Source organism: Mytilus galloprovincialis, chromosome 1, assembly GCF_965363235.1.
Source record: "Mytilus galloprovincialis chromosome 1, xbMytGall1.hap1.1, whole genome shotgun sequence".
In the NCBI taxonomy this organism is placed as follows: domain Eukaryota; kingdom Metazoa; phylum Mollusca; class Bivalvia; order Mytilida; family Mytilidae; genus Mytilus; species Mytilus galloprovincialis.
Window position 1 is genome coordinate 131,988,754 of NC_134838.1, and position 21,129 is coordinate 132,009,882.

Genomic DNA, 21,129 nt, shown 5'->3' on the forward strand with positions numbered 1-21,129 from the left:
TATACTGATAGTCTGACTTAACACACTCCTGATTCATTGGATGTCCACCTAATATACTGATAGTCTGACTTAACACACTCCTGATTCATTGGATGTCCACCTAATATACTGATAGACTGACTTAACACACTCCTGATTCATTGGATGTCCACCCAATATACTGATAGTCTGGAAATGTACAGGGAACAGTCATCATCAGTTAAATAACAAAGATTAGTATGACTTAACACACTCCTGATTCATTGGATGTCCACCTAATATACTGATAGTCTGACTTAACACACTCCTGATTCATTGGATGTCCACCTAATATACTGATAGTCTGACTTAACACACTCCTGATTCATTGGATGTCCACCTAATATACTGATAGTCTGACTTAACACACTCCTGATTCATTGGATGTCCACCTAATATACTGATAGTCTGGAAATGTACAGGGAACAGTCATCATCAGTTAAATAACAAAGATTAGTATGACTTAACACACTCCTGATTCATTGGATGTCCACCTAATATACTGATAGTCTGACTTAACACACTCCTGATTCATTGGATGTCCACCTAATATACTGATAGTCTGACTTAACACACTCCTGATTCATTGGATGTCCACCTAATATACTGATAGTCTGACTTAACACACTCCTGATTCATTGGATGTCCACCTAATATACTGATAGTCTGACTTCACACACTCCTGATTCATTGGATGTCCACCTAATATACTGATAGTCTGGAAATGTCTTAACACACTCCTGATTCATTGGATGTCCACCTAATATACTGATAGTCTGACTTAACACACTCCTGATTCATTGGATGTCCACCTAATATACTGATAGTCTGACTTAACACACTCCTGATTCATTGGATGTCCACCTAATATACTGATAGTATGACTTAACACACTCCTGATTCATTGGATGTCCACCTAATATACTGATAGTCTGACTTAACACACTCCTGATTCATTGGATGTCCACCTAATATACTGATAGTCTGACTTAACACAACCCTGATTCATTGGATGTCCACCTAATATACTGATAGTCTGACTTAACACACTCCTGATTCATTGGATGTCCACCTAATATACTGATAGTCTGACTTAACACACTCCTGATTCATTGGATGTCCACTTAATATACTGATAGTCTGACTTAACACACTACTGATTCATTGGATGTCCACCTACTGATAGTCTGACTTAACACACTCCTGATTCATTGGATGTCCACCTAATATACTGATAGTCTGACTTAACACACTCCTGATTCATTGGATGTCCACCTAATATACTGATAGTATGACTTAACATACTCCTGATTCATTGGATGTCCAGCTAATATACTGATAGTCTGACTTAACACACTCCTGATTGATTGGATGTCCACCTAATATACTGATAGTCTAACTTAACACACTCCTGATTCATTGGATGTCCACCTAATATACTGATAGTCTGACTTAACACACTCCTGATACATTGGATGTTCACCTAATATACTGATAGTCTGACTTAACACACTCCTGATTCATTGGATGTCCACCTAATATACTGATAGTCTGGAAATGTCTTAACACACTCCTGATTCATTGGATGTCCACCTAATATACTGATAGCAGGGGCGGATCTAGGATTTTTGTAAGAGGGGGCGTAGTTTTTAAAGATCGCCGAGCGGAGCGAGTCAAAAAAATTTTTGGGCCCTATTTAGGACTAAAAACATAAAATAAGTGAAATATGCACGTTTTAAACGGTTCCTGGCGTGGGACATGCATATTTTGTAGTTGCTGTTAAGGTGTTAGGGTTGGACATTTTCGATGCTGTATTCTCTCTATTACTTGTCTATCATAAAATGATAGTATGGATCCAAAGCTATGTACTGATACATTTAATGTGGGATTTGTCAGTAAAACATAAACATGGAAAATTCTCGCACGTATGTTGTAAGTTAAGTTAGAATAACCTCACAGATTTCTTGTTGTAAACAAGATATACGCTGGGCTATTCGATTGAATTTGAAATACGACCGACACGAGTTAAAAAAGACAAACAAGCAATTTTTATCCAAATGTTTGGTTGATATGTTTCACCAACAACATTAAGGGAAGTAAAGGGTTCCAAATCAATCAAAGGCCAAGAATGAGTCTGAAATGACAACGAATTTATGAATGATGGCCGACAAATGGAGACATAAAGGCCACACACAGCAGGCAAGTTGCAGTCTGGTCTTGAAAAAAGTATTCCATATATATCAGTTCGGCGAAACAGACATTCCGGTCAGACACGAAAACCCCTGCCACAAGAAAATATGCCCGCTTTTATTCATCATGTTCATTTAATGCTAAATAATTCTGTTGGGAATTTTCGTTTCTAATAGCAAAAAAGTGGACAAGATTTTTGTTTGGCGTCCAGAATTTTTGTTTAAGGCAAAAATCAGAGTAAAATTTTTTTCTCTCAAATATCTAAGACTATCTCCTCAAATCAAATGGTTCGTACTTATGACTTTAAATCTATATAGAGCTTATACTGACTGGGGATAATTATTCAGCTATATCATTTTAAAAAAGGCTGGGGCGTTTGGGGTTAAATATGTTTCCGTAGTTAGATAATTTTGCTGTGGCACTTTTTTTCATGAGAGTGTAATAGTCTATAGAGCATTACTTTCTGTTTGTGGAATAGTGAAATAGAAGACAATATGTTCTTGCTACATCCTGTGTCGCTTTGAAGGTGTCATGATTGTCATCCTCAGCCTACACAATGTGTTACTGTAATTTGAATTTCAAAATGACTGAGAGACGTTTTATTCGACGCACTGCAGGTCAACTCCACCATAGCGAATCACATGACATTGATAATCAGTAAAGTCAAGAATTGTCGCATAAAAATTAAATAGTAGCACACGGGAAATGGCAAAGTTCACGATGTCTAGTCTGATTAGTCATTATACAAAAAAAAAAAAAAAGTCAGAGCAAAGGGGGGCGTACGCCCTCTACGCCCCCCTCTGGATCCGCCACTGGATAGTATGACTTAACACACTCCTGATTCATTAGATGTCCACCTAATATACTGATAGTCTGACTTAACACACTCCTGATTCATTGGATGTCCACCTAATATACTGATAGTCTGGAAATGTCTTAACACACTCCTGATTCATTGGATCTCCACCTAATATACTGATAGTATGACTTAACACACTCCTGATTCATTGGATGTCCACCTAATATACTGATAGTCTGGAAATGTCTTAACACACTCCTGATTCATTGGATGTCCACCTAATATACTGATAGTCTGGAAATGTCTTAACACACTCCTGATTCATTGGATGTCCACCTAATATACTGATAGTCTGACTTAACACACTCCTGATTCATTGGATGTCCACCTAATATACTGATAGTCTGACTTAACACACTCCTGATTCATTGGATGTCCACCTAATATACTGATAGTATGACTTAACACACTCCTGATTCATTAGATGTCCACCTAATATACTGATAGTCTGACTTAACACACTCCTGATTCATTGGATGTCCACCTAATATACTGATAGTCTGACTTAACACACTCCTGATTCATTGGATGTCCACCTAATATACTGATAGTATGACTTAACACACTCCTGATTCATTGGATGTCCACCTAATATACTGATAGTCTGACTTAACACACTCCTGATTCATTGGATGTCCACCTAATATACTGATAGTCTGACTTAACACACTCCTGATTCATTGGATGTCCACCTAATATACTGATAGTCTGACTTAACACACTCCTGATTCATTGGATGTCCACCTAATATACTGATAGTATGACTTAACACACTCCTGATTCATTGGATGTCCACCTACTGATAGTATGACTTAACGCACTCCTGATTCATTGGATGTCCACCTAATATACTGATAGTATGACTTAACACACTCCTGATTCATTGGATGTCCACCTTATATACTGATAGTATGACTTAACACACTCCTGATTCATTGGATGTCCACCTAATATACTGATAGTATGACTTAACACACTCCTGATTCATTGGATGTCCACCTACTGATAGTATGACTTAACACACTCCTGATTCATTGGATGTCCACCTAATATACTGATAATCTGACTTAACACACTCCTGATTCATTGGATGTCCACTTAATATACTGATAGTATGACTTAACACACTCCTGATTCATTGGACGTCCACCTAATATACTGATAGTCTGACTTAACACACTCCTGATTCATTGGATGTCCACCTAATATACTGATAGTATGACTTAACACACTCCTGATTCATTGGATGTCCACCTTATATACTGATAGTATGACTTAACACACTCCTGATTCATTGGATGTCCACCTAATATACTGATAGTATGACTTAACACACTCCTGATTCATTGGATGTCCACCTACTGATAGTATGACTTAACACACTCCTGATTCATTGGATGTCCACCTAATATACTGATAATCTGACTTAACACACTCCTGATTCATTGGATGTCCACTTAATATACTGATAGTATGACTTAACACACTCCTGATTCATTGGACGTCCACCTAATATACTGATAGTCTGACTTAACACACTCCTGATTCATTGGATGTCCACCTAATATACTGATAGTATGACTTAACACACTCCTGATTCATTGGATGTCCACCTACTGATAGTATGACTTAACACACTCCTGATTCATTGGATGTCCACCTAATATACTGATAGTATGACTTAACACACTCCTGATTCATTGGATGTCCACCTAATATACTGATAGTCTGACTTAACACACTCCTGATTCATTGGATGTCCACCTAATATACTGATAGTATGACTTAACACACTCCTGATTCATTGGATGTCCACCTAATATACTGATAGTATGACTTAACACACTCCTGATTCATTGGATGTCCACCTAATATACTGATAGTATGACTTAACACACTCCTGATTCATTGGATGTCCACCTAATATACTGATAGTCTGACTTAACACACTCCTGATTCATTGGATGTCCACCTAATATACTGATAGTCTGACTTAACACACTCCTGATTCATTGGATGTCCACCTAATATACTGATAGTCTGAATTAACACACTCCTGATTCATTGGATGTCCACCTAATATACTGATAGTATGACTTAACACACTCCTGATTCATTGGATGTCCACCTAATATACTGATAGTATGACTAAACACACTCCTGACTCATTGGATGTCCACCTACTGATAGTATGACTTAACACACTCCTGATTCATTGGAAGTCCACCTACTGATAGTATGACTTAACACACTCCTGATTCATTGGATGTCCACCTACTGATAGTATGACTTAACACACTCATTGGATGTCCACCTAAGTAACTGATAGTATGACTTAACACACTCCTGATTCGTTGGATGTCCACCTAATATACTGATAGTCTGACTTAACACACTCCTGATTCATTGGATGTCCACCTAATATACTGATAGTCTGACTTAACACACTCCTGATTCATTGGATGTCCACCTAATATACTGATAGTCTGACTTAACACAACCCTGATTCATTGGATGTCCACCTAATATACTGATAGTCTGACTTAACACACTCCTGATTCATTGGATGTCCACCTAATATTCTGATAGTATGACTTAACACACTCCTGATTCATTGGATGTCCACCTTATATACTGATAGTCTGACTTAACACACTCCTGATTCATTGGATGTCCACCTAATATACTGATAGTCTGACTTAACACACTCCTGATTCATTGGATGTCCACCTAATATACTGATAGTCTGACTTAACACACTCCTGGTTCATTGGATGTCCACCTAATATACTGATAGTATGACTTAACACACTCCTGACTCATTGGATGTCCACCTACTGATAGTATGACTTAACACACTCCTGATTCATTGGAAGTCCACCTACTGATAGTATGACTTAACATACTCCTGATTCATTGGATGTCCACCTACTGATAGTATGACTTAACACACTCCTGATTCATTGGATGTCCACCTACTGATAGTCTGGAAATGTACCAGTCATCATCAGTTAAAATATATTGACAGGTTTTATTAACTTATTTTGTCCGATAAAAAGATAAATAACAAGAGGCTGTCAGAGAGACAGCAAAACGGATTTTTACTGCAGAGGTCAAACCCTGAACAGTTGAACAAGTATAGACACAACATTTAAGCTTAAAACAGCTTTGAATTTGAATTGTGATACAAATGTTAGATTTTATGTTTTTATGAGTTATGGTTCACAATTTTGAAATCTTTCAAGAACAGTAACTCATTTTTTTAATCTTAAAAGAACCCTAACTCCTGATCGGTGAAAGTGAAAATCGTGAATATCAAATTTGACCTCAATGTTGTCATCAGTAACAACATATTAAAATTTAATAAGCATTGGTTAAACGGTTCATGAGTAAATGCACAGACACGACTGGAAACGCCATTTTTTCAATTTGTCAAGAACTGAAACCCCTGAACAGTAAAAGTGAAAATCGTCATTATCCTACTTGACCTCCATTTTGTCGTCAGTAACAACATTTTAAAATTTGAAAAGCTTTGGTTGAATGGTTCATGAGTAAATGCAACGACATGACTGGAAACGCAATTTTTCAATCTTTCAAGAACCATAACTCCTGAACAAGTAAAGTGAAAATCGTCATTATTGAACTTAACCTCCATTTTGTCGTCAGTAACAACATATTTAAATTTGAAAAGCTTTGGATGAACGGTTCATGAGTGAATGCATGGACACGACTGGAAACGCCATTTTTCAATCTTTCAAGAACCATACCACCTGAACGGTAAAAGTAAAAAAAACCTGACCCTCATTTTGTTGTCAGTAATAACATATTAAAATTTCAAAAGCTTTGGTTGAACGGTTTATGAGTAAATGCACTGACAACATTTGGTTGCCGCCCGCACACCTGCATGACTGCCAGCCGTACATCCCAAAATTAATAACAAATATTTTCTTCAAAAATCCGGTTAAGAATTAAACTACAGGCTCTCAAGAGCCTGAATCGCTCAACTGTAATTTCTTCTTAAATCTTTCATCAATGATTATTTTTGCTTTTCAATATATATTAATAAGTGGCTTACAAATTCATTTTAAATTTTCTTTGTATCTGTCATATTTTCTTCAAAAGCAAAAAAAATGCATTTTATCCCTCTGTTCTATTTTAGTGGCTATGTTTCTTGACGTACAAGGAAATAAAATACAAAATTTATATAAGACACTCTGAAACTCATTCAGCCCAAATTTGGCTGAAATTGATTCAGTAGTTTCAAAGGAGAAGATTTTTTAAAGTAAGCAAACTAGATGAACATATTGTGAAAAATTGTCTTTAAAGGGCAATAACTCCTTGATGGGTCCATTGACAATTTTGGTCAAATAGAACTTATTTGTAGATCTTAATTTGCTTAACATTTTTGCTACTTACAGTTTATCTTTATCTATAATAATATTCAAGATAATAACCAAAAACTGCAAAATAACTCATCAATTCAATTAGGGGCAATAACCTTAAATCAAATACCTGATTTGGCTGATAATTTCAGAGTAGGTAGACATTGACCTAATAAATACTTTAAATTCTTGTCTGATTTCCTTGAGATATGAGTCGAAAACTGCATTACCCTATGTTCATGGCAACCATGTTTTCTGAGGAAACAGAAAATAAAACACAAACTTTATTCCAGATACACTAAGGATCGTTCTAGATACTCTAAGGATCATTCAGCTTAAGTTTGGTTGGAATTGGTTCAGTAGTTTCAGAGAAGAAGATGTTTGGAATAGTTAACACAGGATGGACGACGACGACGGACGCCAACTGATGGCAGCTCACCGTTCCTTTGGACTAAAAAAACAGCTTTGAATTTAATAATGACTAAAAGATTGATCAAATGCATGCATTATGTACATTTTTTGAAGAAAATATATGCTCAGGAAGGGTAAGCATATTCTACTCAAAATGTGGCACCCATCATGTTGCTCATGTTAGTACAAACCCGGTGATAAGTTTAAATTGGTAGGTCACATTCGGGGAAAGAAATGTTTAATATATATACTTCTAACAAAATAGGTCCTTTTGAACGTCCTTATGTTAAATTAACATAGCACAGCTTTTAAATTCATAGAAAAATATGCCATGTATACAAATCAAAGCATGTTAGAGCTGTGATGCAGCCAATCTGACTACCCACAATTTAAACTATAACATTAAATCAAATATTTTAAAATATTTTATTTGAAGCAGCAAATGTCTGCAGGCCTTTTATTTAGTAATACAAGGGATATGAAGGGGACATGGTTACATTGTGTTTCACTTTTTAACATCTTAATCAAGCAAAGTTCGTTATTTAAATGAAGTTTAATCAATAGTTCAATATCAGCTTTTATAGATAGTTGTCTTATATACAATCAAACTACACCTTTTATTCTATTTTGTAAACGTCAATAGTTTTTAATTCATAAAAAAAAATCAAAATCCGAGTTTTAATTAATACAATTATAACCCTGTTGCAATTTTTGTAATAATAAAAACATCACAATAATTTCTGAATTTACAGTTCTTCTGACAAAAACCGGATTCCAATACTGCATTGACTCACTTTATCTCTTGATTCTCTTTAACGAATTTACACATTGAATAAAATATGGTACTTATCATAAAGGATATTAACAAAACACCTAAGTATGTACGCTGAGTTCCTGATGTTTCCTATTTGGCTCATTATCATTCTCTGTTAACTAAGCGCAACACGCGTAGAAAGACGATAAATCCCAGTCATTGCCAGTCTTCTTCTGATAAATTTGTAGCGAGTATAAGCATGCTAGGGTAGTAATAGTAAATTAGTAGAAACATGGAAGAAAAATCTAATTTTTAACCATTCGCTTTTCCATGCTTTCTAACACATTAGGCTAACGGTATGTTTCATTCATGTGTTAATGAATACCGGTCATTGATGGGTTTTTAGATACTCTAAATGGTAAAATATGATGTATGTATATATTGTATTCATGGTAACATTCTGCATTTATATGCTATATAATAATGTATTGTTCTAAGATACTTACACCAGTTATATCTTCCCATGCTGTGGTGAACATAGCAGTGTCTATTTTCCCCTCATCCAGGTGAGCCAAGATGTTTCTGTAATGTTTTATTCTGGCCAAATCTGAAGAAGGTGTAACTTCGGTAGCAACCGGCGGTAGGCAGTCATATCCATCACGTGGAGGAGTCAAGTTGGTCAGGTTTCTAAGTAACGTTATCATAAGAGTTACGTCAAATATTTTAGAATCAGGTACAGCTATAAATAAAATCAGAGATCGTCAAATCCTTAAACACTGGACACAATTAAAACAAAGTGTTATCTGCATCGTCTGAATAATACCACTCTATACATGCATTTTAGTTGCTGTGAATTAAAGTATCATTTTTTACTCTATTCACTGATCATTGCTGTCATTTACGATCTACATTCTATAGAGGCTCTTATACAACCTTCCTCTTCCTGTCAAAAAAAATCCCAATGATCTCTTAATAGCCTGCAACTACATATATATAAAGGCAACAGTGGTATACTGCTGTTTGATAGTCCTTAATCGATTAAGCCAAACAAATCCGGGTCACATGCCAAAACCGAGAAAAAAACATCACCTGTAAGAGGATCACAACGTTGTTGATGAAAAGAGGGACGAAAGATACCAGAGGGACAGTCAAACTCATAAATCGAAAATAAACTGACAACGCCATGGCTAAAAATGAAAAGGACAAACAGACAAACAATAGTACACATGACACAACATAGAAAACTAAAGAATAAACAACACGAACCCCACCAAAAACTAGGGGTGTCTCAGGTGCTCCGGAAGGGTAAGCAGATCCTGCTCCACATATGGCACTAGTCGTGTTGTTTATGAGATATCAAATCCGGTAAATAGTCTAATTCGGTAGGTCAAGGGAAGGGGATTGTAGTTACAACGTAAGGAACATATCCGATATCATTTGTGAAACGGTTATTCCATAACGGTCAACCAACTCGTGATGGCGTCCATAAAATTTACGAAGAGATGAATTCAACTTCACCATTTGGAACTCTTGATTTAATAGCTTCATTGTGAGCAGCAACCCTCTATCAAGAAAATTATGATAGGAAATGCAAGCACGGGAATATCGTATCATTTTGGAGATCATACATACACCGTATGCAAATGGAAAGAATTTGATTTCCAGTTTCTTAAAATACTAACTTTATCAACTCTATATTTTACACTTTTTAGCTAAGTGTGGATGCTCTACAAAATGCTCTTGCTATTTGGACCATGATTTACTATTATAGGGAATCAAAGGGCAAATTCAGTCAACTTGAGTTATGTGACGTTGTTTAATGACATGCCTCCGATAATGCATCTGCATACCAAGTTTGATCTAATTTTATTAAATTTAATTTGATTAAATGTTACAATTGTTATGCGTCAGACACAACGTAGAATGAACAGACAGAATGACAGACCTGCAAATAGACAAGACGACTCCTATATGTTGCTGATATATGCATGTTTTATGTCGCCAAAAGCCATTTTAAATACATATTAGGGCAACAACATGCTTAGTACTAGACTGACACAATGAGCTGGTTTTAATTTTACATAACAGCTCATAAGGTAACAGTCTGTCGAAAGGTAATTCACCCAAATTTAAGTACCAAGTATCGAATAATTAAACGATAATCGACTTATCGGTTTCCTGTTATAATATTGATGTCTTTTTTTTTCTTTTTTTTTTATATATAAAACGTATTTGCTTTAATTAGCTGTAGCAGATAATTAATCTGCTCTTCACAATTGGGTTTGTCTCTCTTTTCTTTGGACTTTTAACAACCAACAATCAATCAATCTTTTATGTTTTAAGATGCATGTATACAGCCTTTGTATCTTTTCGTTTGACTTGAAGTGTTCGTGCTTCTGATTTTGACATTTGATTAGGGACATTCCGTTTTGAATTTTCCTCGGAGTAATTTTGTGATTTTACATTTTTCTTGAGACTTACAACATATGTAAGTGGAGACTTCGAAGTTCAGTTAATAGCTTCATGGCATCTGTCAATTTTGATATCCTTTTTTGTGTCTTAAGTAATGGTAATGACATATAAAAATCACTATAAAAATATGAAGATTTGATACGAGTGCCATTGAGACAAATCTTCATCAGGTGATATATATTTGTAAATGGAAAATGGTATTCGAACCGTAGATTATTGGAATGATATCATTGACTGGCATCGACACTATCAGTTTCAGCCAAAGAAAAAATCAATTATGGACATCAATTTACATGTTTTTAATTTATCTTCAGGATATCTTAATTTGAAAAGGTTTATTTCATCATTAAACAGAACCCTCTCCACGAGATACGGTACTGTACATGGGTTGCTCCCTTTCAAGAATTATTATCAATAGATCTGCATTAGCCATTTTTGGACAGCTACCAACATCGGATTAATCCCAGTGAATATTAGAATAACGCGTATGAGATACGCTAATAGAATACGCTGTCACTTCAGCAGGGATGACATGGAACTCAATCTATTCGATGTTTAACAAAGGAAGATATTGATGAGTATTTTTATCTCATTTTCGTTGAATTGGAACAAAGTTAGGCTAGAGAGTCAACTAATACATGTGGTAAAGAAATATAATTGAGAATTGAAATGGGGAATATGCCAAAGAGACAACAACCCGACCAAAGAGCAGAAAAAAGTTCAAGGCTACCAATGAGCTTTCAATATAGCGAGAAAAAAAAATCCCGCACCCAGAGTCGTACTGCAGCTGCCTCCTAAACAATTATGCGAACTAGTCCAGTAATAATAAACGTCATACTATATTATACAAATACAAAAATATATACAAGACCTAGGCCGTGTTCACAACATAAGGTACTATGATAAGGGCCGTTTCTGGCCCCCCTTTTTCGAGAATTTTTAAACTTTGAAGTTGAAACCCATCACGCCTGTGTAATGAACTGCAGTATCGGATCGTCCATGTAGAATCTTATTTTAAGGTGTTATGTACTCAAATATGTTCAAACTGAGACCTTGAAAAGCCCTAAACGACGAAAAGTGTAAAAAAATCTACAATTTCGTCATGTTCGGAGACAAAATTTGACATCAGCGCCAACGTAGACCATCTTGAAATTTTCAACCATCAACTGTACTCTTATGTATCTTTCGCATAATAAAATATCATGGTGGTCTACGTTGGCGCTCATGTCTAAAAATTTGAAAAATAATCCGATTGTTTACGATATTTTGACATGTCATTATAATACGTCACAATGAACGGCACGGGTACGAAATCATTCCGGGATCCATAATTGATCAGAATATCACGTACGGATTGTTTTATGTCATATCCAGTCATCAAGACATGTCACTCTCTTAAAAAAATATGTTGTACGTGAAATTAGACCCATAATGATCAAAATAGTCTAACACTGTGCAGCCAAGGGAGTTGTGTCCCTTGAAATATGGTGAATTATTTTTTATTCATTATAATTTTCAAATATTCAACGAAATCTTACAAATGAATTTTATAATAAATTCTCAATATATTAAAACTCTTTTTGTAGTTATGAAGAAAATCATTTCATCAAAACGTATATATTTTGCACTTTGAAATTTTCTATTTAACCATCTACAGAAAAATAGATTTATGTACCGTGGAAGGGCTGTATAGCCAGTCAAGGTCGTTAAAAACTTCCATATATATAGATTTATGTATCATATCCATTTCGTGCACATTTTATGTTACCATAAGTATTAGGACTTCACCAGTGCTATGTCCATATTTTAAAAGTTATTTGAACAGACTGAATTAGGAATAGTAAAATCACTTGTAACGTATTTTACTTGCATAAATACAAATTGGATAAGACCCATGGCAAACAAACTTATGAAGTATGCGCGAAAAAAACATGTGTATTTGTTCGCCGTTTGCCATTTCGAATGTGTATTTTGTTTTATCTGGAGTTCTATGTAAGCGACAAAATTTCATGCCAAACCTTTACCGATTCCTTGAGTGCACTGGTACTTCTTACCTAGCTGTTTAATGTACATGTACACTATGTCCTCTTAATACTATTTCACATCCCCCCTCCTCTCACGGGACAAAATGTCGAGCACGTTCGTTTATTTAGATCTGTCCGCCCATCCATCCGTCCGTTCGTCTGTTTCTGTCCGGACATATACGTCTAGCTATCTCCTTCAGTTTTTGACCTAAAAAGCTTTTTATTTATAATAGAGGTGTGTATGTCTACAGGGTTTTGATTTTTTAATAAATTTTCTTTAAATGTCCGGTGTTTTTGGTACAAGCTATACATATAAAGAGTCGGTTATCCTCCTACAGTTTTTGAGATACAGCTTTAACACCTAATAGGTTTATTGTACACATAATTGAAGCATGTATTGCATGTAGGATTTCTATTATTCTTCAAATATTCTAAAAATGTCAGATTTTTGAACTTAGTCAATATTTCTTGCTACTTAAAAAACAATTAGGGTAGTTGTTGAATATTCACCAAAAACGGTAGTTGAACTTGTTTTCCCTCTCACTTGCTATTGTAGGCACAACTTGCACTACTAGTACTACAGTTTTATATCCCGAATGCAATAAATAAGATTTTTTAATTAACTTCAATATTTATTCAATACCGGAAAGGTTGAACTTGGTGAATACTACAGCCGATTTCATTGAGTGTGAAGTCAAAGGTAATATTTTTAGATAGCTTGCTTTTTAGATGAACTAAAAAGTCATTGTTAGGTCAGGTTAACTACCCTCCTTTAAGAATAAACTATAGTCCAGCAGACTACCAATCTTTCTGTCTGATGGTCTATTCTACTTCGAAAGGAGGGTAGAAAACCTTACATAATAATGACTTCACGGCTCAGCTAACAAGCAAAGGATGGGGGGAGGGAGGGGGGTCGCAGGATTTTTCCATGAAAAATAGTCTCATCCTCAATTTGATAAAAAAAAAAATTATTCTGAATCCAGAGTTTTTCAATACATTATAGTGTAAAATATTAAAAAAAAATATTTGATTGCTAGCATCGAAAAAAAAACTGAATAAAAACGTTCGCGCAAAATAAACCTTTTTGAAGTTGAATGGTTGCTCCTTTATGAAAGCCAATTTTATGATTTGCAGTAGTTTAAAGATACTAAAGATGTGTCGTTTACACATTTGAAAACGGGCCTTCCTTCACCTCAGGGGTCCCAACCCATATAAAGCTATACTAAACTATCCCTAACCCCAAACCTAGCCTTAACCGTAAAACCTAACCCTTACCTAGAACATCCACTAATCTAACCATAACCATGACTGAACTCTAACTCTAAAGTATAGGGACCCTTAAAGTAAAAGAAGGCCAGAAAACGTCGGCCGCGTTCTTACAGACGAAAAAAAAAAAGGATTGCGATGTTAAGGATCACTACATTTATATCTTTTCTGATTCTTTCAAATGTTATTTCTTCTTCCATGTCTTCGCATGTCCAAGAGTATTTGACAAAGGGAGAGGTATTGTTTTTTTGGGTTTTTTTTATTTTTATTTTCTAAGTGTATTTTAATGGATCTGAGATACTAGACAAACAATAAAATTTACCTCACACTTTGTTTTAGTAATGCAGTTATGAGTGAATTCTTTTTGAGTAAAATCCAGTGGCAAATATCTCTGTGTACGTCAAGTCGATTCATGAAGACCTTTTCAAATGAATTATGTGTTCGGCATAATACAACACTATTTCTTAAATCACCAAAAGATGTTAGTTTAGCAATGAATATAATTGAAACTTTTGGAAGTTTATCAGGATTACAACTAAACAGAAATAAAACAGAGGGATTTTGGTTGGGAAAACTTAAACATAGCAGAGACAAATTTGAAAACATAAATAGGAAAACAGATAATATTAAAAGTCTTGGCTTTTACTTTGGTTATAACAATCAAGACTGTCAAAAACTAAACACTGATAAACAGCTTAAAAAATGTGAAAAAATTATATCAAACTGGATGAAAAGAAATTTAACATTAATAGGTAAAATAATAGTAGTAAAATCACTAATTCTTCCAAATTTAACTTATATCGCATCAAATATGTACATATCAAAGAAAATAATACAAAAGTTTAAAACTCTAGTATATAATTTCATATGGAATGGGAAAAAAGATAAAGTTAAACGTGCAACTCTTTGTAAAAACTATCTAGAAGGTGGGTTAAAAATGATCGACATAGACTTATATCTCAAAGCTCTTCAATTACGGTGGATTTTAAAACTTAAACAAAATTCTGGTGATAATTTGTCAATCATACCCCAAGCTTACTTAAACAAATTTGGTAAACACCTCTTGATATTTCGAATGAATATAAAAAATGTTAATATGCTAGACAAGAAAATATTTAAATCCCTTCCTGATTTCTATCAGCAATTGATTAAAACTTGGATTAATGTTAAGGGAGGACAGACAAAGATCCCACAATCGTTTCTAGACATAAGAAAGCAGATTTTATGGGGCAATCATAACATACAAACAAAAGGAAAACACTTATCATTTACTAAATGGATTGAACATAATATTCTGTATGTAAATGACATACTTGATGAAAGAGGTCATATATCAGAAAATAAAATATTACTTAAATTAAAAGATAAACGGGATTGGATTAGAGAATTATCATTATTAAAGAAAGCTATTCCAAAATATTGGCAGATTATTTTAAAGCAAGAAAGCTCATTTAAAACAAAAGTAAATATAAAGAAAACAAAAAATCTGCAAATACTACTCAATCATAATATCTATCCAGAAATGGGTAATAAAGAAATATATTCAATATTAATTGCCCCTTATAAGCAAGAAAAACCTGTAGGTATTCTGAAGTGGGAAAGAATTTTTGAAGAAAATTTAAATATGAAATTTAAAAGCACTCTTAATTTTATATTTAATTACCTAGAAAACAACAAATTTAAAATGTTTAAATGGAAATTACTCAACTTCATTCTTCCATGCAACGACTTATTAGCACAGTGGAAAGTATTAGAAAACAATTCTTGCAATTTTTGCAAAGAAATTGACAATTATAAACATTTTTTTATTACATGCCCTTATAATAATACTTACTGGCAAGAAATATACAAGTTATTACGTTATCTTCAAATAGATAGACATATTTTAAGGCTAGAAAATTCAATAACTGGCTATAAAATAGTAGATGTAAAATATTTTGATATAAACACCCTGATAACAGTTATATTCTTCTCCATATATAAGGCACATTTTGTTTCAAACAAAAAAGAAACAAAGATAGAAATCTTTAAAATCTTCAAAAAGGAAATATATGACATTATAAGATTAAATTCGATAAGAAATATAGAAACCGGGAATATGTTATTAAAGACATCAGCATATTGTAACCTGTAAGTAAATTGTTAACAAATAAACATATGCTAACTTCCCTTTGCCTTGTATAAATATTTTACCACGAGGGGCCAAAATAAACCCGCATAGCAAATAACCTTTTGTATTGAATTTAAAATAATTTTATAAACTAACCTAGTTATGTTTTACACTAGCACAGTCAAACAAATAAGCTTAGACAAAATAAATCTTTCAAAACATAAAAGAATATGAAAGTAACTCCTGAAGATGGTCTGCGCATGCGCGGAAAGGAAGTAGTGAAAAATTCTGGAGAGAAATTATTTATTTAAAATCGCGTTAAATCCGATTACTTAAAAGCCATCCGACATATATTATATGAAAATCATCAATTTGGAAGCCATAAAAAGAGATATGTAGGAGATACGACGGGTCAAGCTGTGTATCTTTCCCAATATACCACTTTGAAAATCATCATAAACCACACCATACAAACAACGTGGAAGCCAACATTCATTGATACCCTCACATACCACCAACTTTAGTCATATAAACGCATTGCTATATATTTACCAACACCGACTCACTGAATACCAACAAACTTTGATGTCAAAAAACAAACTTTTGAAGCAATTAGAGCGTCATCTCGTACCGCCAACCGGTGAACGAACGCATACCCCCGCCGTACTTTCCGACAGTAAAGGAAAGTGGCTAGAGAGGAAAATCACCAACCCCCTAGAATCAAACATAAAATGGTGGACAAAATCAGGTGAAACTACCGAGAAAGGTTACAGCTGGTTAAAAAACAACATCAGACGCAAAACGAGGAAACACGGTCAAATCTGGTTGTACATTTGGTATGGTACCTGCGACCTTACATCAAAAAACAAAAAAATACATAGCTCTTACATCAGAAACAGACAGCGCAATAGATAAAGCCGCTGAATACCTTGGTAAAATAAAGGAACTTGTCAAACAATATCCTAAATGTAGAGTCACCTTCCTTGAAATACCGGTCTACTCAATATCAGAATACAACAAAAACAAAGACCATAAAACACCTGGGGTCTGTTGTTCAACTTGTCGTTAGGGCTAACGCGTCGTTAAAATTTCTTAATCATTCGATTAAAATTAATCATATGATTAGTGTGTTGTTCAACTTGTCGTCAATTTTAACGCTGCGTTAAAAAGGCTAAAACTGTCGTTAAACTTAATCCACCTCTTTGAGGTGTATTAAATTTTAATCATATGATTAAAGCATCCAAGATGGCTGCAGTATCAATGCAAAAATTAGTTTATCCTCGAAATATGAGGCGTTTAAGAGATATTTAGCTCCTGGAAAGAGATTTCAGCCATAAAATACCTTAATATTTGAAAGAAACACAATATAGTTGCTAGGAGTTGAGTTGAAACATAAATTGGAAAGAGATTTGACAAGATGGGGCGAAGGATCGGACGCACTCATACAATGGGCATTTGATAACAGAGAGAAATTGCACATTTCGGCAGTTTTTCGTTTGTATTTTACCGCTCAGTGACAGTGTTGATTGCAAAAAAAACTAAACGTACGCTGAGACGGGCCACATGTTATTGTGCGGAACCATTCAGCAAATTATGACGAACAGCTTTCATAAATAAATAATGTTACCATAGCATTAATGTACAGGCCATAATTGATTTTCAAAGCAAATCTTTGCTAATTTCCCCATTTTCGAAGTTCAAATATTAGCACTTTCAGTTTCAGTAGCGCCCTTGACCTAGACTAAGTCCTAACTGTTTACGCAGGTAAATTATGATGGGTGAATTCGTCCCCGTATATCTCGGAACTTACGATTTTTATCTTTACACGGAGTTTTTAAACAGTGTATATTGTTTTCCCATTTAGTAAAGCTTATGAGCTATGAGGATCCAAATCATGGGTGGATCCAGCCATATTTCTTTTGGGGGGGGGGGGGTTCCAACGTAGCCCAGATTAAAAGGGTTGTTTCAAACCTCACGTCGCCTTTCAAAAACTTTGGTTGTCAAATAAAAGGAGGATTCCAACCCCCGGATTCCCCCTTAGGCCTAGGATCCGCAACTGCAAATATTTATAATGAAAATATACTGCCATCAGTGTTTAATATTACTGATTAGGTATTAAGAGACTGAGTCAATAAAATGTCTCATATTTTTTATCTGACACAATAAACAAAAACAAGCACCTGTTATTAAGAATCTAGGAAATCTCATATTCGAGTGTCAGATATATTTCAAAAGAAGTATTATACCACCGTTGGGAGAGAGGTACAACAATGTATGATTTATGTGACTAGTGCTTGTTTTTCTAGATCACCACAGAATATATCTTTGATTTTTTTAACTTCCAACTCATCTATGGATGCTTCTCTGAGTCTGGTTAGTCCGAGTACGAAATGATAAGTATAAATGATCATAAATTGCATCAATATTAAAAAATAAGGAGCATGCAAATATCTCATAGAGCAAATAACACGGATAATTTATAGACCATTTGTTATATGGTTGTGGTCTTCAGTGGCGACACGTACATGCAGGTCATGTTCCTGAGATAACCCCTAGTTTTTGATGGGGTTCGTGTTGCTTATTAATCAGTTTTCTATGTTGTGTGTGCTATTGTTGTCTGTTTGTCTTTTTCATTTTTGGCCATGGCGTTGTCAGTTTATTTTCGATTTCTGAGTTTGACTGTCCCTTTGGTAGCTTTCGTCCCTCTTTCATAAATTAATTTCACTTTACAATGGATCAAATCTACGAATGGATCCAGGTAATGGGTGCAGTAGGAGGTCCACCGGAGTTTTGAGAGAGGAATTCTTGGCATGTAACAGATGGAATATTTAGGGTCAGAATTCATAAAACAGACATGGGGCAGTGGCAAATATGGCATGCATATTTGAACACACAGAGGGTACCCCTGGCACCGGCTGTTTCCCCCCAAAAAACATAAATCTATTTCTCTTCTATGTGACTTCAGACTTTATGTTTTCAATTTTAGTTTCACTTTCTATATTCTGTATTTATTCTTATGTAAGCCGAAGGTGAAAAATAAATTGATGCAGGAATATATTAATAATAAACATCTTGGAGTTGGGCTATTTCTCTCTGTCCGGGTGGGGATCAACTCCAAGCAGACATGCATGCGTATACAGTTCTTTTATTTATTACGATCTACACCATCCGTAAAAATGATCTGAAATGTTATTTTGGCATGCCATACTTGATAAAATGCGGACGTGAAAGAAAGCACCCTTCACATACGCGTCAATGGAGATCGTTATTCCCAATTATTTCGTCATTTATAAAACAAAAGCGTATCTTTCGCATGTGTAGAAGGTATGACTCAATTAACAAAAAATATTTAACAGATATTTGAAGGAATCATTATGTAAAAACAAAAACTTCAACTGAATTATCATTGCAATCACGGACACTGTCGTTGTTGTCAGACACCAAATTCCGGCATTAAAATCATGGCTATGAATGATGCATTTTGATTGAGGACCGAAGACAATCTCTGACATTGCATCTGAGTTAGAACAGTCACATATTGCATGATAAGACTTTTTCAACAACGATTGAAACTTTTTAATATAATTAAGAAACACAAACTGATTTCAAGTTACTCATTGAATGTTGGGTTTTCGACCACCTGCATGACCTCATCATTTCAGATACCAAGATTTATGACAATAACATGAAAAACTCTGGCCCTAGTCATAATTTAAAGTGGAATGCAAATGCTAATTATTACAAAATGTACCCTAAACCATTTTCATGGTAAATAAATGCATATTACTTTTGATTACTTAATCAGTGCATTCACTGAAATTATTTTTTCATTCAAGCATATATTTCATTTTGAACTGGAAACATATCTAAAATATTTTTTATGTTAGCATAAGAAAAAACATGAACATGTTAAAAGATATTTTTCAATAATTATTGGCACCCAAAACCTGTTTAAAAGAAGAATGTTATAATTCAATGCATCAAAGGAAGTTTTGTAGGCCCTGATTTACAATGCATTGTGGGAAACACTTGCTAACTACCCAAAATTAATCATATGATTAAAAATTAATCGGATGATTAGTAAATACAATGATTAAAATAAGTTGAACAACGCAATTTAATCATTGCATTTACTAATCATCCGATTAACTTTTAACGACTGATTAAAATTAATCATATGATTAGTTTAATCACAAGTTGAACAACAGACCCCTGAAATATTCAAGGAACAAGACAACAAACTAGAGGCACAAATATACAAGTTGAATGAGAAGATCAGAAACCTCAACAAGGATGAATTAACATACTCGCCACTATTCACAACCGACATCATCCATAATTCAAAAACAATCAAAAACAAAAGAACTAGGACATCAACTACAAGAAAAACATTCAGCTTCTGGCTATACGCTGACGGGATACACCCAGGACCACTTCTAGCTAAAGTCTGGCTAATGAAAATAACAAAACATGCATTAATCAACTGTTGGAAACAAGATCAGTAAGGATTACCCTTGCTATATCTATTAAACATAAACTATAACCAATCCAATCAGTAAGAATATCCCTTGCTACATTGGACCGCCACCTCAAGACAAAATCAGTAAGGATTTCCCTTGCTACATTTTACATGCAACTTAACC

The 21,129-nt window shown here is 34.5% G+C and overlaps 1 protein-coding gene across 1 annotated transcript in view; it reads right to left on the minus strand.

Moving 5' to 3' along the window:
• The window catches only part of LOC143067489 (uncharacterized), a 41,799-nt gene that overhangs the window by 11,452 nt on the left and 9,218 nt on the right, over positions 1-21,129 (minus strand). The window contains exon 2 of the mRNA XM_076240835.1: positions 9,121-9,353. Coding sequence (XP_076096950.1) covers positions 9,121-9,353 — 233 coding nt within the window. The remainder of the gene's footprint in view (positions 1-9,120; positions 9,354-21,129) is intronic.